This window comes from Dreissena polymorpha, chromosome 12, assembly GCF_020536995.1.
Source record: "Dreissena polymorpha isolate Duluth1 chromosome 12, UMN_Dpol_1.0, whole genome shotgun sequence".
Lineage (NCBI taxonomy): Eukaryota > Metazoa > Mollusca > Bivalvia > Myida > Dreissenidae > Dreissena > Dreissena polymorpha.
This window is the reverse complement of record NC_068366.1, coordinates 22,523,656-22,546,530: the sequence shown is the minus strand read 5'-3', so window position 1 is coordinate 22,546,530 and position 22,875 is coordinate 22,523,656. Positions and strand designations below refer to the sequence as shown.

At 35.0% G+C, this 22,875-nt stretch overlaps 1 protein-coding gene across 3 annotated transcripts in view; it reads right to left on the bottom strand.

The window, feature by feature from the left end:
- The window catches only part of LOC127853713 (protein MFI-like), a 28,377-nt gene extending 5,767 nt beyond the window's left edge, over nt 1–22,610 (bottom strand). Inside the window, exons 1-14 of one of the 3 annotated variants that reach the window (XM_052388443.1) lie at nt 22,469–22,610; nt 17,827–17,882; nt 15,191–15,279; nt 14,854–14,959; nt 12,245–12,342; nt 11,344–11,593; nt 10,146–10,292; nt 8,509–8,665; nt 7,981–8,114; nt 6,857–6,921; nt 6,271–6,344; nt 5,446–5,542; nt 4,680–4,735; nt 333–365 (exon numbers count right to left, since the gene is read on the bottom strand). In XM_052388443.1, the coding sequence (XP_052244403.1) occupies nt 333–365; nt 4,680–4,735; nt 5,446–5,542; nt 6,271–6,344; nt 6,857–6,921; nt 7,981–8,114; nt 8,509–8,665; nt 10,146–10,292; nt 11,344–11,593; nt 12,245–12,342; nt 14,854–14,959; nt 15,191–15,279; nt 17,827–17,882; nt 22,469–22,520 (1,414 nt within the window). In that variant the 5' untranslated portion in view covers nt 22,521–22,610. Of the gene's footprint in view, nt 1–332; nt 366–2,920; nt 2,944–4,679; nt 4,736–5,445; nt 5,543–6,270; nt 6,345–6,856; nt 6,922–7,980; nt 8,115–8,508; nt 8,666–10,145; nt 10,293–11,343; nt 11,594–12,244; nt 12,343–14,853; nt 14,960–15,190; nt 15,280–17,826; nt 17,883–22,468 lie in introns of all 3 variants that reach the window. The other 2 variants (XM_052388445.1, XM_052388444.1) reach the window with 2 other exon arrangements.
- Nucleotides 22,611–22,875: the final 265 nt, after the last annotated feature.

Genomic DNA, 22,875 nt, shown 5'->3' with positions numbered 1-22,875 from the left:
ATTTGAAACCTTATATCTATGCTACTAAAATATAGACAAAACAGCTGGTCATACCATTTTATTTTCATGACATAAAATTTGTTATTTAACAGATAATTATTAACTTAGTTTTTTCAAAAACATTTAATTCAAACACATATGGTAAACAACTAAAGAAATATGAAAGTGAAACATGTAAAATAGTCGTTGAAAATTGAATGTACATAAACATTTTTGTTTGCACAAAACAAACCTTGGCATGACCTTGCTTAAGAGATGTTTAAACAGGTATTGAGTGTTACATAATACCATTGCCCAACGTTGACTAACATACAATGTAGTGTATTACAAACCTGTGACCACAGTGTACGATCGCTGGAAGAAACCTTTGAAAACACAACGATATTGTCACAAATAATACTTAGGTAGTTTTTTTGTATAAGAACATTATTCCATGAGTTCATATAAAATATGATCATTATGTTGATACAATTTGGAATTCTGATTCCAGAGTATTGAACAAAGAGTAAAAGAAAATGCTGTGTTCAATTAACTCATATGCCCCTGGTGAAAGCCATGTCAGAATAAATTCATTGAACCATTTGAATAAGTCCAAGGGTAGGTCATTGTAAAGGTAAAAATGAGGTCAGGGGGTGAATATATGCTGATTGCTGAATTAAAAGATCAATGATTTTTAGGAAAGAAGTATTAATGTCAAGCAAACGAGTACTTTTAAATAACCAATACTCTTGACCTTCTGAATAAGTTGAAGGTCAAAAGTAGGTCAATGTCAAAATTAAATTGAGGTAAGGTGAGTGTGTTGAGAGTGTTTATGGATGACATCCATCCAAGCATCAAGGCTTTGAAGTGAGGGATATTGATGTAAGACGAAACACGTCATGTGGGTTTACCAAAAATGTTGATCTTCTGTTTAAAAGGTCTATTTCAAGATCAAATTGACTTTAGATGACATGGATGTATTGATAGTGTTCAACAACATCATCCATGCAAGTATTTAAGATTTGTCGAAAGCATTTTTTATTTAAAATGAAAAGTGTCACTTTGTGTTAACCTCGTAAAACAGACATGACAAAAGGTAAAAAAATGCATTGCCTGTCAAATGGCTATATGCCTTTTGGCATAACTAGATGCATAGGGGAATAAAAATGCATTTTGATATAATAAAAAGGCAGTGTAAGAATAATTATTTACATGTCTAAAATGTTTTCTGCTTAATCCAAATGGATTGAAAAAAGTAAAATAGAGATGCCAATAAATCCACTTTTGTCTTAAAACTCTGCTCACATCACAAACAAGCTGTTCATGGCCAAATTTGACTTTTGACCTTTACAGGTGACCTTGACCTTTCACACTATGAGGCAGGTGATACATGCAACTCTCAGTCTCATCATGGGAGTCAGGATACTGAGGTTTAGACAGGTTTTGCTTACTCGCTATGGTGATCATGAGTAGTAAATTATTTTAAAACAGTATAATACCGGTAAATGACAAATTTCAGTTGAGACAAACTATTTTAGGAAAATATGACATTTCGACTTAAAGAGTGCAACCTTGACCTTTGAGGCAGGGAGACAAGTACTACATGCGACAAGTAGTCTTATAATAGTTAACATCTATGCAAAGTTGTTTCAAAATCCATAAATACATGGTAAATCTATGGCAGAAAACTTCAAACAGATGTACAGACAGACTGATAAACAAAGATAGACAGACGCACAGACAGTGAGACTGCAATATGCCGCCTTCTTCAAAAGGGGGTCATAAAAACATTAGAATTTCAAATATGGCGGCGACGAAAACAAAAACATAGCATGACAAACATCATTTAGGCTGTGTAACAGTAACATAGCATGACAAACATCATTTAGACTGTGTAACAGTAAGCAGCCAATTCAAGACAGTCTGCTATATGCAGCGTTCTGTAAACACAATGCACGGCCTCAAACCTCCCATTGGTGTTGTAGAGTCAGAGGCCGTATGCAGCCTATCCCATAGCTTGGTGTGAGGCATTGCTGGGTATATAACAATACAGATTTGTGTAGAGGCATTGCTAGGCATATAACAAGATAGATTTGTGTATCTCGGCTTCCTATGATGTTATGTGCATTGTCACAAGTCAAATTTATCAAGATTTTGATTTTAAGAAAAAAATAAATGAATTTTATACTTGAAGTATTTGTTAAATCTGATATTGAACATCAATATTTCTTTGCTCAATGAAATTTTAACATACAAATTATCATGAAAATGATCAACTTGATATTTATTTTGTGTAATATCTAAAATGGTGAAAGATCAAAAATATAATTAACTACCGGTAACCATCTTGCAAGTAAGAAACCAAAGGTGTAATTTGGTGCTGAAAAGAATATTTCCATAATTATAAAAATGTTAACATTATGGGAGCAAAACTCTCCCACTTTTTGGAAATTGAAAACAGAAAAAGTTACATCCCCTTTTCAGAGTAGCGTTTGATTTTAATGTTCATACAAAATACTTAACTCAAGATCAAGAAAACTGAAAAAATACAAATGAGCCACGCTCTGTGAAAATGGGGCTTCCTGCTTGTGCAGACTGCACAGGCTTATCTGTGAAGACACATTATTCACATGCAAAGCCCTGTTTCCCCAGAGAACGGCTCATATGTAATGTAGGAATATGATTTGCAAATATATAATGAATTAAATAAATATTATAAAATCAGAAAATACTATAAACCCAGATACAAAAATATTTACTTTGACAAACAATTTAAATTCTTCATACTAATAACATAAATAAAACCCAGTGAGTTCCAAAAGCTGTCAAAATCTTTAAATAAAATATTTGAAAACGACAAAATAATTCGTTTACAAACTGTGACGAAACAAATCATATCTACAAAATATTATGGCTACCAAAAAGTTCTTTTTGAAAATACCTTTTAAAAGACAGTATATAAATCTGCAATAAAGCCTTCGATAATAAGTCATACTTCAATAACAAGATGTATTAATGGGTATAATCTTTGAGCTACAGTTTCTACCACAAGTAAAAACACTCTTTGAATTTCATTTTTTCTACCAACCATGCTGCAAGAAACAACATTAATGAAGAACGTATTCCTTATTAACTTGTCTTACATTACTAAGAACATTTTTTAATGCATGTAACTTAACATAAACAAGTAGCAAATTTATTTTTTTACAAAATAGTGAAACTCGTGTCATTTTACAACAAAACATCTTAAGCAAATTTAAATGAACTGTAAATATAGTGATGACTATGCAAATACAAATATTTCCAACATTAAATGGGGAAAATATGTGCCTTGCTCTGGGAAAATGGGCTTAAAGCAAGTGTTTAAAGTGTCGTCCCAGATTAGCTTATGCAGCCAGCACAGGCTAATCAGGGACAACTCTTTCTTTTTTTATAATAAAAATCCAGATTAGACTGAAAAAGTTGTCCTGTATTAGCTAGAGCCGACTGCTCTGGCTAAACTGGGACGACACGTTACGCACACACATTTAACTCAGTTTTCCCAGAACAAGGCTCATCTAAACTTACAAACTTACAAAGACTAACAAAAGGTAAGGTAATCAAGTATGTTTGTCATGGTGGGTGGGGTATGTAAGAAAAGTTCTAGAGACAAGAAACAGTATACTGCAGTAAGTAATTGCATAACACATTCTACTCGCATTTTTAAAAGAAATCTCTATTTTATATACCTTTTATAAGATAAGAGATAATAAAATGAAGCTTTTTTCCACCATCCTAATTATCAAAAATAAATATTTATATTGTTGGCTATACCACTCATAAACATACTGAGTCCTCTTATCACTAGCAAATGATAATTGACAATCAAATCAATATCTTTGTTATGAAGTTATCTTATTATGATTCATTTCTGAAATTCAACCTACTATATGGTTCAGTCTGACAGACAGCACTTTGTTTACTAATCTATAACCTCTTATTCCAATTTTTAATCAAGAATATTAAAACAATGACATGTCTGCAACATCTGGGATACCGCGTAAAATAAGTCAACTGATTTCCTTTTCAACTTTTCAGATAAAAATTATCCTTAAACGATATTATACATACATGTACAGTTGTTTCTGCATCAACATCAACCTCCCCTAGCTCCCCATTTGTTGCCACTTTAAGAATTGACAGCTCCTATTTCTTATCTGACTCTAGATCTTTCCTTCATATGGGTCTTGTTCTGGGAAAACTGAGCTTAATGGATGTGCATAATGTGTCATCAAAGATAAGCCTGACTTAATGGATGTGCATAATGTGTCATCAAAGATAAGCCTGACTTAATGGATGTGCATAATGTGTCATCAAAGATAAGCCTGACTTAATGGATGTGCATAATGTGTCATCAAAGATAAGCCTGACTTAATGGATGTGCATAATGTGTCATCAAAGATAAGCCTGACTTAATGGATGTGCATAATGTGTCATCAAAGATTAGCCAGACTTGAAAGGCTTATCAGCAGCAACACTTTCCATCTACACTGAATTTTACACCAAAATTCCATAAAAGCAGTAAGTATTGTCCCTGAAAAGCCTGTGCATTCAGTACAAGCCAATCAGGGAGGACACTTTAAGCACAAGCATTAAACCCCATTTTCTTCGAGTGCGGCTCATATTATCTATGAAGGTCAAGGAAACATGAGGCAACCTACCGATTTGTTTCTCTGAGTGTGCACTTGTGGCCAGTTCCTTCCATCCACTCTGGTAGCTGCAAGTGACAACAGTTCATGGCTTTTAACATCCAAAAGAAAAATTGGGGGTCAGAAAGAATTATATTTATAATGGCAAAGAAGGATGATCTTTAAAGCACCTTCTGGCCTTCAAAGAATGATTTGTCAATAAAAATAGATTTTTGGTTGTTGATTTTTTCCTTTATTAAACAGCATTTCAGAACTATCACAGCAGCCATTTAACTAACTCACACTTGTCCGGGTATAGCTGCTTTTCTAATACTATGTGCAAATATTTATGCTATTAACTGACAGCTGCTATACTTGAGTACGAGATAGGGGGAGAATGGCTGTCTATATGAGAATACTTGCATGACAGCGCCAAGAGGCAGGGTTAAGAATCTGACTGCAAACATATTTGTAGTCAAGCGCTTTACAAACTAGCCAGTGCCACATTTACAATATGAGACGCATTCTGAGAAAACTGGGCTATATGCATGAGCGTTAAGCGTTGCCCCATATCAGCCTGTGCAGTTTGCACAAGCTTATCAGGGACAACACTTTCTGATTTTATGGAACTATTTGTTGGAAACAAGGCTCTTCTTAGCAAAAATCCATTGTATGCAAAAAGTGTTGTCCCTGATTAGCCTGTGCAGACTGCACTATAGTCTAATCTGGGATGATACTTTATGCACATGCATTAAGCCCCATTTTCTTATAGCACTGCTCACATTGCATAGGAACATACTCATCAAAGTTAAGACTTGTGGTCCAATCCAGTAACTCATCCACCTCCCAGTCTTCCAGTGCATCTGGGCCATAGTTCTCCACAGTGGCAACCATACCTGGAAAAGGGGAGAGAAATAGACAAAATGTGTGGACATTTTGATTAAAGCTGTGGCAACCATACCTGGCAAACAGAGAAATAGACGAAATCAGTGGACATTTTGATTAAAGGATTTCTGTTTATTACTTGGTAAGTGATAACATTTATATCACTCACTCAGTTTCTTTGAATAGTTTTTTTATGCGTACAGAACTACTAAGATAAAATATCAATCATGCAGTCAGTGCATTGTCCCACCAAAAAGAAACTCAAATTAAACTACTTAACCTGGATTTTATTTAGTGATGTAACTTTTAATAAAAAGGAAAAGAAAATGGATTAACAGAAACTCACTTTTATCGTAAACATCATATCTCTTTACCTCAAATAGAACAAGATGTGTTTGTGAAACAATATGTCCCCCCCATATATTTTACCTTTGAAGGATGACCTTGACTTTTGTACACTCAAAATGTGCAGCTCCATGAGACACATATGCATGCCAAATATCAAGTTGCTATCTTCAATATTGCAAAAGTTATGGCCAATGTTAAAGTTTGACGCAAACAAACCAACAAACACAGGGCAATAACAATATGTCCCCCAGTATAGACTGGGGGACATAAAAATACTACATGCATTTTTCTAAAATGTGGACTGATAAAACCCCACAAGTTTCACTTAGTCTTAGATAACCCATTTGTACTGAAACTATTCCCAAACATCCCTGGTATTTGTGTATGCTACCTGCTGCGGCGCCCTCTATAAGCTGTATAGTCTCCTTGTCATCAGACTTGGCCTTCAACATGCCGTCCTTGTACCTGAAATGTACCCAAGTTTACGAGCCTCGCTCTGGAAAAACAGGGCTTAATGCATATGTATAAAGTATTGTCCCAGGCTGTCGGCACAGGCTAATCAGTGATGACACTTCCCGCTTTTTTTTGTATTTTTTTTTAAAAAGAAGTCTCTTCTTAGTAAAAATCCAGCTTAGACAGAAAGTGTCCTTCCTGCTTTGCCTATTTTGGGACGACACTTTATGCATAATTATGCAATTAAACCCATTTTCCCAGAGCAAAAGTTACATAGTACAATTGTAATGTATGTTGAATACCGGGTGCTAGTTCAATCAAGTTGTTTTTATCTTTGTGGATTTAAAGGAAAAAAAAGGATGTATCATTTACAATTGTGTAAATTAAAATTTCCTATGCTACAACAATTATTTGTTTCAAACACTGAAACTAAATGAGAATTGTGCTATTAGATTAAACACCTGTGGATATACTATATTAATGGCAATTCAATTTTGAGAAAGAGCTAGTGAATATCTTCTCACATTTTCTTCATCCAGTCAATTTTCTTTTTCTTCTTTCGCTTCTCCACATCTTGTTTTCTGACTAGCTGTAATACCATAATCATGAAATGAATTAACCGTTGCAAACAAACATATTATAAAACCTAGCATATATTTCATTTCAAAGGAAAAAATACAACTAGTATCTACAAAGTTTGATATAAGTATTTTTTTTAATTTGACTGAGTGTGTGAGTGAATATACAATGAATGTGTTCTTGTGTATGAATGATCACAGACAACCGGATCAGTGACAGAGTGTATGGTATATGGTGGTACTATACATATGGTATAACATGTTATCGACAACATGAAGACTTACTTATTCACTTGACTTCACTGTGAAAACAAATAACTAATATGATGCACAGTTATATATACCAGTTTATATATGAGCCACGCACTGGGAAAACAGGGTTTAATGCATGTGCGTTAAGTGTTGTACATGATTAGCCTGTGCAGTCATTATACGAAAAATTCCATAAAAGCAGAAAGTGTGGTCCCTTATAAGCCTATAGGATAATACTTTACGCACATGCATTAAGCCCAGTTTTCCCAGAACGAGGCTCATATATGAATTAATTATGTCAAAACTACTATCAAAAACTCTGGTTATTCTGCAGGAACTGATTTTTCTTTTAACTGCTCTTTTGTTTTCAACATTATAACATATTTTTTTTTATACAATATTGGACCTACATAAACTATTTCTTAATAAGATGCTGATTTTTGAAACCAAAAAGCCATGAATAAATAGATTTAAGCTTTCACACTTGTTTTTCAGCCAGGTAACCAATGTAAAATGCTTTTTGGCTGTAACAAACCTTGTCAAGATCATACTGATTTTAGTCAATAAATTAACCTAAAAATGTCTCAACATGCCTGTTTAATTCAACACTTGCAAGCCAAACTGTATAGAGATTTAATCCAGTGATAACCTTGTCTACACAGATAATAAACATCAGAACCTGGTATCAACATAAAAAAACTGACAATCGTAACATATATTTTACTAACAAAGAAACAGTTTATTCTATCGGTTTGTAAATTGTATAAGAACTTTGATACAGCATTTCTGGAAGTAGTTTAGCCTGGTGAACTGCATACCTTATCGTGATGGTACTGGTACTTCTTGTGTGACGTCTCCCAGGTGACGGGGTCTGCCATGATGTGGTGGATCAGACGGTCCGACACCAGACGCCAACTGTTATTGTCCATACGCTGGTACCAACCGGTTGTATCTGGCAAATATATATAGTATCAATCTTAATATTGTTAATATTTGAGCTGCTCTCGGGGAAAAAAAGGATTAATACATGCATAAAGTCTCGCCTAAGATAAGCTTGTGACGTTTGCACAGGCTAATCAGGGACAGCACTTTCTGCTTATGGAATTTTTGAGGGATTGAGTCATTTCTATATAAAGAAAATCCAGTGTTAGCGGAAAATGATGTCCCTGATTAGCCTGTGCGCACGTGCACTAAGCCCGGTCTTTCCAGAACATGGCTAATTTAATTCATATGTTTATTTTTTTCATAGTTACTGTTGCAATAGCTCATGTCTAATTTTAGGTCTTGAATTTGACAGTATTTTACCAAATGTATTCCCAATGTTTATACCATTCTCAAATGTATACCTTTGGTATTGACCTCCAGTCGCCCTCTGTTATGCTGGTCTTTGGCCATTTTCAGTTTCACACCTGGACTTGTGTAATCTTTAGGGCTATTAGCACACAGGTCTTGTATAGGCCGATGGGTATAGATTTTGTAGTAAATATTTGGTGGAAATCGTTCCTGAAACAACAGGTAATATTTAGTGGAAATTAATCCTGAGGTAACAGTTAATATTTTATGAAAATTGTTCCTTACACGACAGTATATACAGTCGAAACCCGATGGCTCGAACTCCCTTGGCTCGAATTTCCGGTTGGCTCAAACTCTCATCAAAGCACCAATTTTTTATTGCTATATATTCATATGAAGTTTTGTCGGATGGCTCAGATTCACGAGGCTCGAAGTATCGGATGGCTCAAACAGTTTTCACAGTCCCAGTGACAATTTTCACGTGTTCTTTTGTGCAGATGGCTCGAACTCGCTTCAGGTCGCATAAACTGTTAATCGATTAGGAGTACCCACCGATTAGGACCGCTTGAATCAAGGCACTCAATAATTGATTTTACACCGGTTGCAAACATGTCATCGACTTAATCATTATTTGATTTGAGTAAAAGACGACATTTTGTAATAATGTAATCATCAATTATATAGAGGAGCGTGAAAACTCACAGCATGTTCATTCTCAACTGAATGTAATAGAAGGCTTTGTTTCTAGACGACAGCTAAGGAACGCAACACAGACCTACATTATGTTATTCTTCAAATAATAAAATAAATTAATTAATAAATGTAGAACTGTCTCATATGTAAATGATGTGTATTTAGTGCGGATGCATGTTTTGTTCCTAAGTGCTGTGTGTTACCAGAAAATGTGCTGATATAATTTACTATATGATATTTGTTTGGTTGTATTTGTAACTGTTTTAAAATATTGGTAAATACAAGTATTAAGTATATATTCGGTTCTTATTAATTCAAAAGCAGAAAGTAGTAGGAAGTAAAAGAGTTTGAGCAATATGTGTACTCTTCAACTGGAGGTGAAAATGAACTTCATACTTGTTCATAAACAAAAGTTTATTAGAAATCGGATGGCTGGAATTCCGGATGGCTCGAATTTTTGTCATCGGGTTTCGACTGTATATGTATATATATATATATATGTAGATCACTGGGCGTGAAAAAAGTGTATTGCACAATTTTTCTTCATGGTGATGGCATGTTTTCAGTTTCCATCCAAATGGTTTTAAAATATAGAGATTTTCTCCACAAACTAAGCATTTTTTTATATACTTAATATACTCCCACAGTCAATCTTCATTGGCAGGGTCTAATGAAAGAAAATGACTGATTTCACAGAGAGTAATTTTGTTTGGAAGAATATAAAAATAGCATTTGATTATGTCTATGTTCATAAGCAATTGGTGTGAATGGAAAATATACTTGACTGTAGGCATCATTGTTTGCTAACTTGATTTACCCAAAAAGCATCACACACATGAATAGAAACTACACAATTAAAAGTTTCCATATGTTTATCATTTCCATAACTTCAATCTATTTCTGTGTGTTTTTGTTGTAAGATTTCAGTAAAAAAACATCTGCAAAGTATATCTTACAATTTGTGTACTGGGCCTTAAACACTTATACTTGCACATACTCCTGCTAGCCTGAATTTCACGTGTATGCCCGAGGCAGCGTCCAGCATCTTAGCCTCCTGGGGGTTAATACATCGCAACATGAGGGACGGATTGCCACGGGATTTGAAGTTGATCAGATCTCGGTAGTAACGATACACCTGAATGTCCTGAAATTAAGAGATTACCACTCAGATATGTTCAAGTTTTGATCCATTTGTAGTCCTGTAGAAAATCAATTTAAATTATACACTTTTTTTGAAAGATTCAAGTTTAAAAGACTTTATTTCCAGCCGTAAGATAAAAATGAGCAGCAAATAGCATACAACCTGAAGCCTGCGAGCTACTCACAGGCTGTCCTGGTTTTATGCTGGTTTCATATAGCCATTTTAACTTTCCTTCTGAACAGTAAAGGGTTAACAGTGCACATAATGAGGATAAAGAAGTGAATGGTTTAAAAGGAATTGTTCACAGTCCTTCTTTTTTTTAAACAAATGTCCTTCAGTGTATGAAATATGCCTCACACATTATGTACTTAAGGCAGTGGAGGTGATCTAACAATACAGTTTTGTGCTCGTCAAATGGAACTTAGGGTGAGAGAGAGGCCAGAACAAGTTTTTTTCTGCAAATGACATACAGCAAAATTCAGTTTGATGTAACTTTGTTTTTTCTCAAGATGTTTGAAATTGTATTACTCTTAGAACCAAAAAATTAAAAGACTGCAATGCAAATTTGATAAACCAAAAATAAAGCACACCTTAATTTTTTTTTCACAATATGCACAATATTCTCAATAGATGAACCCAAGTTTGTACTACAGAATGCCTCCCTTCGCTTATAACCAATTTTTATACATGTAGAAATCATAATAAGTCACAATATGTTAGGGAGTTTATAGCAAGACCTATTTTGTAAGAAAAACCATTGCAGGAAAAAAAGTTGTACAAGACATGGCCATTTAACTAAATTATTTATCTTTTTTAAATGATGAAACACATTTTCAAACCAATTCTGTTGAACAAAAAATTCATATAAGCTGCGCTCTATGAAAACAGGGCATAATGCATGTGCGATAAGTCCCCCTAAACTGAATTTTTATTTAGACAAGACTTCCTTTAAACAAAATATTGTATAAACAGCGCACAGGCTACTCTGAGATGGCACTTAAGGCACAAGCATTTAGCATGGTAATATCACAGCTCCTCGTATAAAACCACTCACTATATGTCTTCTCCAGGCCTTCTGTATCTTGGAGGCTGCCTCCTGAAGACTTAATGGCCGCGAGATCCTCTTAGGTATCACAACCTCAGATTTAACTCTGGGCTCTGTCCGCTCTGCTTGTTGCTGCTGTTGCTGCTGCTGATACTGTTGCTCTATGATCAGCTGCCTACGCTCCTGTTGGAGTTGACGACGCGCCATTCGTATGTCCCGCCACCAGTCTTGGATGTATGTGGCACAAAAGTCTTTAAAGCTTGAAGAAGAAAGAATGAATTTCGATATTGAATAATTCAATGTTGTGGTAATTGCAACCCCAAAGTATCGTTACCAATGGGACTTATTCTTTTCAGCCATATTCAAAGGCAAATAATTCAGGAATGTGAGCATTTTTGAGGTTGAAAATTGTCTTTCATGTATTTATTGTGATGTAAGATTACAACTTAAGATGAGAAGTTTGCTGATTGACAAATTAATAACTAGACAGAGTGACTCAAATATACCTTCTGACAAACTTTTTTTATTGCTGTATTTATTGTATTTATTGCTGTATCTATATATTTATTGCTTTATTGTTTTTTATTTCATATTCTTTATTCCAAATATGAAAATAAATATATATTAAGGCTATTTCCCCAGGGTCTGAACAGTAACACCTCTAACAAGTTTCGATATCAGGGGTACCCCTGTACCTGAACTTCCAAAAGTAATTTAATAGTATTTTTATATTACATGTATCTCAATAATCCTAAGCCTTTTGATGTTATTGCACTTAAGTAAACAGTGTTGCACTAACTTGAACATTAAAATAATGTTTAATATAATAAAATTTCGCCAAAGTGCATCGTTAAAGATTTAGGAAATGGTTTAAACAATTGAATGACATTCAAAAACAAACAAATCTCACCTGGGTATGATTGTGGGTCTGTCTGGAAGACTCAAAAGATGACTTCTGAACTCTTGGTAATAGTTCTCCAAACGTACGCGGCCTGGCTTCTTAGCACTCTGAGATTCATATAACAAACTTTTGAGCCGCGCTCTGTGAAAAGGGGGTTTAATGCATTTGCCTAAAGTGTCGTCCCAGATTAGCTCGTGCAGTCCACACAAACTAATCAGGGACCACACTTTCCGCTTTTATGATATTTTGTGTTTAAAGAAAGTTTCTTCTTAGCAAAAATCCAGAAAAGGTGAAAAGTGTCGTCCCTGATGAGCCTGTGCAGACTGCACAGGCTTATCTGGGACGACACTATACGCACATGCATTAAACCCTCAGAGCAGGGCCCATTTGTAATTGCAGCATAGATATCACAAAAATGGTTCTTTAACAAGAGCACCGCCTTGCGGGTGCAGACCGCTCATCTATTTTCTTTTTAAAGGTGAAGGGACTCTCATTTTCAATCACAAAGGAGGGAGGGGTGGAGTGAAGAGGGGTGCATTGTGTGGGGGTGTGGACATTTATTACATTATCTTCCAACAATGCGAAAAAAAGGAAAAACAAAATCGGGGGGGTTGGGGTTGGGGGGGTGGGGGGTGGGAAGGGGGTGGGGATTCTTGGGTGCGATGGTTGGACAGTATTTCAAACATAAAATAATAAAAATAAATATTTGTGTTTTTTAACCGTTTCAAAAAAAAAATGGGGGCGGGGTGAGGTCGGGGGGGGGGGGGGGGGGGTATAGTGTGAGGGTGTGGTAGTAATTTGTGAGATGATCTTAAAAAAAAAAAAAAAAAAAAAAAAAAAAAATGTAGGGGAGGGGGGGGGGGGGGGGATTCAGGTGGGGTGGGGGGTGGGGGGGATTCTTGGGTGCGATGGTTGGACGGTATTTCAAACATAAAATAATCAAAATAAATAGTTTTGTTTTTTAACCGTTTAAAAAAAAATTTGGGGTGGGGGTGGTGTGCGGGTGGGGGGTATAGTGTGAGGGTGTGGTCGTCATTTGTGAGATGATCTTAAAAAAAAAAAAAAAAAAAAAAAAAAAAAAAAAGAGGGGGGGGGGGGGGGGGGGGGGGGGGGGGGGGGGGGGGGGGGGCACGGGCGATGGTTTAGGTGGAGTCTATTGTGGTATGTCAGGTAAGAGTAGTTTTGTCAAAGTATCAATCAAATCTAATCATAAATAAAGAAGTTATGGTAATTTTAGTAAAATTTAATAATTTGACCTTGAGAGTCAAGGTCATTCAAAGGTCAAGGTAAAATTCAACTTGCCAGGTACAGTAACCTCATGATAGCATGAAAGTATTTGAAGTTTGAAAGCAATAGCCTTGATACTTAAGAAGTAAAGTGGATCGAAACACAAAATTTAACCATATATTCAAAGTTACTAAGTCAAAAAAGGGCCATAATTCCGTAAAAATGACATCCAGAGTTATGCAACTTGTCCTTTTACTGTACCCTTATGATAGTTTGCGAGTGTTCCAAGTATGAAAGCAATATCTATGATACTTTAGGGGCAAAGTGGACCAAAACACAAAACTTAACCATACTTTCAATTTTCTAAGTATAAAGGGCCCATAATTCCGTCCAAATGCCAGTCAGAGTTACATAACTTTGCCTGCACAGTCCCTTTACGATAGTGTAATAAGTGTTGCAAGTATGAAAGCAATAGCTTTGATACTGTAGGAATAAAGTGGACCTAAACACAAAACATAACCAAATTTTCAATTTTCTAAGTATAAAAAGGGCACATAATTCTGTCAAAATGCCAGTCAGAGTTACATTACTTTGCCTGCACAGTCCCCTTATGATAGTTAGTAAGTGTTACAAGTATGAAAGCAATAGCTTTGATACTTAAGGAATAAAATGGACCTAAACACAAAACTTAACCAAAATTTTCAATTTTCTAAGTATAAAAAGGGCACATAATTCAGTCAAAATGCACGCCAGAGTTATCTAACTTTGCCTGCCCAGTCCCCTCATGATAGTAGTCCCCTCATGATAGTAAGTAAGTGTACCAAGTTTGAATGCAATAGCATTGATACTTTCTGAGAAAAGTGGACCTAAACGCAAAACTTAACCGGACGCTGACGCCGACGCAGACGCCAAGGTGATGACAATAGCTCATAATTTTTTTTCAAAATATAGATGAGCTAAAAATGAAAGCGGCTGCAAAACAGCACTTTTCTACTGAAATTAGTAAATACTCTTATTTTCTGTAATTCTATAGAACTGGCATTCAACAAAGAAAACATGTTCTTTTGCCTTGTAAGTTTCCTAGCTAATATCTAATTTTATTAGTCCATAATTGACATATGAGCCTCATTCTGGGAAAACTGGGCTTAATGCATTTAGGTAACAGTCGTCACAGATTTGCCTGTGAAGTCCCACAGGCTAATCACTGATGACACTTCACATTTTTATGATATAATATTTTGTTACAAGGAAGTCTCTTCTTCACAAAAATCCAGTTTAGGCGGAAAGTGTCGTCCCTGATTAGCCTGTGCAGATTGCAGAGGCTAATCTGGGACAACACTTTACGCACATGCATTTTCCAAGTTTTCCCAGAACGTGGCTAATATGTATACCTGGGTAAGGCCTCTGAAGTCATCCTGTCGCACGATGGCATGTTTACTGCCACTGTATACAGCAGTTTTGCTTGTCCCCGGCTGGACTTTCTCAAACAGATTGGATCTGTAAGAAAAATTGTGTTGTTTTCATAACAATATATCTTTTAAAGAGATTTCTTTAAATCTATATTATTATTATAAAATTTATCCTTATAAAGGTAATACTGTGTATGGAACATTTGCGGAAATAATAACCTTTTCCTTGTACCGTAATTGTTATGCCTAATTTAAACTTCACAAAATGGTGTGATCTAAGGTATAACAACAATGCAGTCCCTTTACATCAAGAAAATACCTTGCTAAATAACCCCGCCAGACCCGCTGTATTTCAATGGCTGCTGACACCCTTCTCTCATCTCCGCCTCCTTTGGTGTGTATCAGCTCCTACCAACATTATATCTCGTGTTATTGACATAAAAAACATTAAATTCTGTAACAAATTAATAAAGTATTTTTCCCCACTTAATTTTCCAAACAATTAATGCTATTATAGTCAACACCACTTTACAACCACCCAACTATAGTGGGCACTTCCATTTTTAAGGGTTACAAAATATAATCATTTATACTGGCATATAGGCATGTAGGTATTCCATAATACAACCTCTGAGAATTTAATTTATAACCTTATTTTGCCCATTTTATGGTCACTATCTATTTCATCACTCAAAAATTGAGATGAACATGTAAGAGATCTAAATGAAACAAATTTTTTTGCTAATTGCCTATTATAAAGTGATGAGAACACGTTGTTTTCTGTTACATTATAAATAAATTATCAAATTCAAAATATTCACAATTAATCCATATCTAAGTAAACAAATATAAGGTAGTTAAACAGATTGAAACACAATAATGCAGTCCTTTCTTCATGCTTTTTATTATGTGCAACTCATTCTTTAAAAACAGAAATTTACAAGAAAGATGACTTATTGATCAATAAATAAAAATATTACACCTTACACAATTATTCTTCTTTCAGGTGTCAAATGTCTGTTATTGAGGTTTGTTTGCAATTACCGGTATTTAAGAGAGCCCATAAAATAGTATAGTAATGTGGACTGCACAGGCTAATCTGGGACAACACTTTACCCACATGCATTAAACCCCTTCTTCACAGAGCAAGGCTCAAATGTTTGTATGACATCATCATATCAGCATTAACACAACAATAGCCCATGTGATAAATTGTGATGTATACACAACACACACAGTACAGTGACATCCTTTATTTCAATGATGTCATTTGATGATATAGTGATGTTTGCAGCAAATTCTTTTGTTTAGTTTCAAAATGAAGACAGCAAAAATGCCTGAATGAAGCGATAAATGGAATACAAAGTTAAGTGTTGAACACAGATAAGCTTAATAATGTGCTCAGCAAGAAAACCAGCAACACTCTCCACTAGTTCTCATTGGTTTATGTTTTCTAAGTCTCACCATATAAATTTTTCTGTATTTCGCACTAACCTACCATAATTATTTAAAGTTTTGGGACACTTACAATTTATTTTTTTTAATTTAGAGAAAAAAATATATTTAAAAAATACAGGTGTCCAAAAATAACAAAACTTAAAGAAAATGTTTGAAAGTATAGAGACACTTTAAAATATTGCATTGACAATCTGATACAGGCATGCAATGCGTGAAGGGTTTCAAAGAATACAAAGGCTGTTTGTAAAACATGCATGCCCCCCATATGGGTTGTCCGTTGTAGTGGCAGCCATTGTGTGAATACGTTTTTTGTCACTGTGACCTTGACCTTTGACCTAGTGACCTGAAAATCAATAGGGGTCATCTGCGAGTCACGATCAATGTACCTATGAAGTGTCATGATCCTAGGCGTATGCGTTCTTGAGTTATCATCCAAAAACAATTTTACTATTTCGGGTCACCGTGACCTTGACCTTTGACCTAGTGACCTCAAAATCAATAGGGGTCATCTGCGAGTCATGATCAATCTACCCATGAAGTTTCATGATCCTAGGCGTATGCTTTCTTGAGTTATCATCCGCAAACCATTTTACTTTTTCGGATCACCGTGACCTTGACCTTTGACCTAGTGACCTCAAAATCAATAGGGGTCATCTGCGAGACATGATCAATCTACCCATGAAGTTTCATGATCCTAGGCGTATGCGTTCTTGAGTTATCATCCGGAAACCATTTTACTATTTTGGGTCACCGTGACCTTGACTTTTGACCTAGTGACCTCAAAATCAATAGGGGTCATCTGCGAGTCATGATCAATGTACCTATGAAGTTTCATGATCCTAGGCCCAAGCGTTCTTGAGTTATCATCTGACAACCACCTGGTGGACAGACCGACCTACAGACCGACCGACATGAGCAAAGCAATATACCCCCTCTTCTTCGAAGGGGGGCATAAAAAGTATGTGCTTGAAAAATGTCCATGCCGTATAATATAAATTACTTTTATATATGTTTCACTTTCAGCTGTTAAGTGAAGCCATTGTCTATTACCGGTATACATAGTCATAAACCCAATAATACAAATGTAAAGGTCCATTGCCCAAAGGCATTTATCTGCCAGGTTTTATTACCCCAATCTAGTTGTGTCTGCATTAGCAAAATGCCATCAGAAATGAGAAACAGGGCAGATTTAAGGTAAAATAGCATAAGATAAACTATCAGAAAATTTAGAGTCATTAGTTCTGTGCAACTACGCGTAAATCCGAAAAGTTAAAGTCCAGAAAAATATTTATTTTTGTTAAAAACAGGGGAGTCCAAAAAAGAAGATCTTCAGAAAACTTAGAATAATTACGGTAGATTTCTCTATGTATCTTATACAGAAATCTTAAGCAGGCTATGATACACACTCAACCCTTAATACAGCATTTTTGGATAGATTGATATGGACAGTATCTAATCCTACAAATATTATAGCCTTATTCAAGCAAAAATTCTTACCTGGCGGAGTAACTTTGGGGCACATGCCAACTTTTTACTCAATACATTCAGATTTTCTGAAACATATAACAACAAAGCTTTGAAATACATGACAGATTGGCTCCCAATATTGGTTATTCAAGATATTATACAATAGGATACAGGGCTCTCGCTGGGTAAACATTTTCTTTAGCCACCCATTTTTGCAATTTTGATTTTTTGGCCACATTTAAAACATAAGAGTCATTTTGTAACCATTCTTAAATCATAGTCTTCAATGCAATACTATGCGTTAATTCTTTGTTTCGTTAGTAAAAAGCAATATTACACTAGTCCTTACTTAAATGTCCAGTTTTAATCTGTATTCATGGCACAATAAACGTACACTGTAACTCCAATATAAGCCACAAACCTGTGTAATTATAATGAACCGCTTTATAAAGTTCTATGCTCATAATGTTATATTACCATGTTGTGCCGCTATCATTTAATTTGCCAAAACCCCTCATTACAACATATCCATCATCATTAATAGGAAACAACTCATGTTGGGCAGATTGGGGGAAGCATAATTGAATATCAACAAACATATATTAATGGGGCTTTTTCACAGATTTTGGCATGTATTGAAGTTTGTCATTAAATGCTTTATATTGATAAATGGAAACATTGGATCTAAAAAGCTCCAGTAAAAATACAAGAGTTAAATAAAAGAAAGAAAAAAAAGTAACCCCCAATTGGGCTCAAACCAGTGACCCCTGGGGTAAAAGTCTGACGTTTACACCATTCGGCTAACCGTGCTCATACAGTGAGCGATGCATTTTATACTCTATATAAGCAATCCTAGAAGTATCACAAAATATAACGACAACAACAGAACTATCCAAATTATTCAATAATTTTGCGTTGCAATCCTTGATAATTTTCAGGTTTTTAAATCGTCAAAAGATGCATATATATATAATGGATATTTTAGAGCATGGTAAATGTTCAGTATTACTGTTTCCTCACAAATATCATAACTTCAACGAAAATTTGCGAATGTGAAACATTTTTTTAAAATTTTGTCAATTAACCAAAACGTGAAAAGGCCCCTTTAATAGAGGCCGAAATGGGTGGTCAAATTCAAAAGACTGCATTTCAATTATTATAAGACATAAGTAAACAAAAGCTTTTTTGTCATTGATTGCAGATCATTATAATGGTACTTGCATTTTTTTTTTACCTGTACAGGTGCATTTACTTAACAAAATTGTGATTATACCAGTTATGTTAGCTATCTTTTTACCGGTACTTCCTTATAAATTTTAAGCAATTTAACATTGGAACAAAGATACATTTTGTAACAAACATTTGTTTTTAATTTAAAACATTCCTTTAAAATCTCATGCAACAGCAGAGATTCCAAATCTGACCTGTAAACAAGCACCTAATATTTATTTCCAGTGCCTGAAAAACTTTTATTTCATCTGAAGTTACCTCTTCCCAATTTCTGATTCTTGAGTGTTGTTTTAATGGACCATTTAACTTTGAAGAATAATAGTTAAAAACGAACAAGGCAAATCATCAAAACATCATCTATGAACAATTTCAAGAAGTCTTTTGGTTCCTGACTGTCCATTTCAATGTTCAACTTTGCATGACCTGTAAAAAGGGCAACTTATCTGGTACAATACTTTACGCACAGTTTTCCTAGAACGATGGTCATATCTCAAAAAAGTTTTTGTTATAGAAATTAAACCTCATAAATACATTTTACCAGCTTTAAACAAAAAACAAGAGATGTGTTTGTCAGAAACACAATGCCGACTATTGCGCCGCTTTGAAGACATAAATTTGACCATTGACCTTGAAGGATGACCTTGATCTTTCACCGCTAAAAAATGTGCAGCTCCATGAGATACACATGCATGCCAAATATAAAGTTGCTATCTTCAATATTGCAAAAGTTAACCAAGGTTAAATTTTTGACGCCGCTTTGAAGCCATATATTTGACATTTGACCTTGAAGGATGACCTTGACCTTTCACCAGTCAAAATGTGCAGCTCCATGAGATACACATGCATGCCAAATATAAAGTTGCTATCTTCAATATTGCAAAAGTTATTCAATATTGTAAAACTTTAACCAAGATTAATGTTTTCCACAGAATGACTGACAGACAGGCCAAAAACAATATACCCCTGATCAATTGATCTGGGGGCATAATTATTGTAACAAATACTTGTTTACTAGGTAGTGTCAGAATCATTTGCAGGAAAAAAAAGAAAAACTCATTTTTGTGAATTGATGTTAGTCATGAGATGATTTACAAGAAAATGTTTAAACACAAAAGCTAGATCTGGGCTGCTTTTTAATTGGCTTACATTTTCTTCACATACAAAAAAGAACAAACTGGTTTTGAAATTCAGATAAAGAATAAGGTTCTTGTATGCAAGTCAGTGCATTTCAGATTGCACGATTCAGATTCCAAAGATCAAGCCCATTTTCAGCATGTGTGTAAGAAAATTAATGCGCTTGTTATCTAGAAATAATTTTTAGATGATCACAGCTATATGGACTTTTCCGGAAATTTTGCAAGCCGATTGACCATTGTCTGTCAATAACATGTATCTCTTTAGCCAACTAAAGGAGGAGCGTCATAGTGTTTAGAAATCGATATTGGACAATAAGAGCGCACACTTTGGATCATAGGTACTTGAATTTTTTTCTCTTATTATATAATTATATATATGAAAGGACCAAAAAAAAGTTTTTCGTACCTGTGCTTTGGATAAGAGAAAGCACTCGTAGGCAGACAATACCTATAATCAAGTCATGCAGACAACATGTGATGAAATTATGCCATTAGTATGTGGTTCTTTGGAAGTTTGTTGGCTTCCCTTTATCTACCACCATAATTAGACCAAACGGTGTACACCTCCACAATGAAATTTTGGTCAGTTTCTTAAAAATACTGATGATGGCAACCGGATATTATCCTCGTGGAAATTGTGCATTTCAATGACATGCATAATATTGTAAAAATTTGACACGTAAAACGTTTTAAAGAATAATCATTGAACTCTTGATACGCAACATTACTGTTAACTTTGTTGAATTCTCATATGTTACAATTGGTTTTCCGAAAAAAACTTCTGAATTTTTTATTGTAACACGACTTTTACAAATTCTAGCTTCAAATGAAATATGCTAATGTATTTATTGTCTTGATAAAATTACACAAAAGTCATGCTGCATGTACAGCGTCACGTCATCCGCATGGATAGTGTTATGATGATGTATCTATTGTTGAGCCCTGAGTATAATCATATGCATGCGAATCAGTAGATGTTTACTTTTATCATTTGAAATCAAACAGAAATATGTGATAACATATTTTAGGTTTTTAGTCTAGGCAGAGCAATACTATGTTGTTTTATTAAAAGGCAGTTACCATTGTAGTTACTAACTTGATGGTATGTGATAATGTAAAAACAATTACATATTAAAACTAGCATGTATAAAAATTGAATTTGGTAATGCCTCAGTCACAAATAATCCGGTTGCCGGCCGATGTGTCCAATCACCAGGCATCAAAAAGACTGGACATATAGGAGCCGTCTTTCGTCAGATGAGTGACACAGTTTCATACCTCAGTCACAAATAGAGACCGATAACCATTCTATCAGCAGACAACATATTTTTCCGCTCATCAGGCTGGTGCCTGGCTGATGATTGCACGGACACCGGGTCATTTTGCAGCATAGGGCAGCGTCCAGATTAATTTAAGTTTCACTTAAATTTTTTCCTGACAAGGAATAGAGTTAGGATCAGGCAATCAACGCACGGTTATCTCCAGACATCGGATGCGTTATATGTGTATCATGAGTAGCTCCTTGGGAAATACTTGGATTTTAGCCGATACAAGTACAATCAATCCGATGTCAGGCAATTGCCAGGCCATCTTTTTTTGTATGGCACGTAGGTACAAATAAGTATGATTAAACATAATTGCTGAAATAAAATAATACAAATCTGAATTATTTGAAAGCATTCAGGGCTCCTTTTGTTGTGCATTTGTTTACGTATACAAACTGACATAAATATGTTTATGTTTGTATGGCAGTATGATCAATTAGTTGATAGTGGCCATGATATGGTAGAAGTAGAAATATATGCAACAGCTTTTGGTATTTTCTTGATAAGACGGAATGCTTTATATATGCCAAGAGAAACATTATCAAACATTGCAATGATCTATTCACCATTTGCATAGATCATAATTTGAATCACATCAAAATTAAAAAAGTGGAAATAAACCAATAATTTACTCCACTATTGCTTTTTATTGTAAATACTAAATATATATTTCATGAAATATTAAAACCTACAAGTTTGAAATATGCAGGGGTCAACTAGCCATAAGTTCTTAACATTTTCAGCTGGGCCCTAAGAACTTTCTGAAAATTGATAAAAAAAACACCTTAATTTTGTTTGTTTGATTAAATAAAAAGTAATAGCGCTGGTAACCACGGTCAAATGATATATTTTTAGCAATGTTACCGAACAAATCGACAACTGAAATCGATATCGCGAAAATACATTTCATATAACACAAAATGCAAAACAACTATCAAATATCACTATGCATAAAAGCAAAACTTTAAATAGTAAGGTTACCACTCAATTCCGACTGAAATACAATGTGTTGGGCTTCTCTATCGGTCAACATGATATGAAAGTGCACAAGAAGAAGTAACAAATTTGGTTGTCAATTTCAACAAACATGGCCGACACAGTAACCACCCATTCTATCCGAAAGATAAAATGGTCCAAAGAAGCAAATTGAAGAAAGCAAGATCACGGCGCAGTCTGTGCTTCTTCCCCGAAAGTTCTGAAACCAGGTAAAACATGGGACGAAAAGTCGACCTTTTACGAGGAGCTATGATACAGAAACGGGGCCACCCAGAAACGCAAGACAGAAGCACCATACCAAGGAAATAGACACAATTGATGCATATGTAAGCACAGGTGGTTAGCGTGTGGCTATGATATTAATTAGTGAAAACATCATTTTGAATGATAAA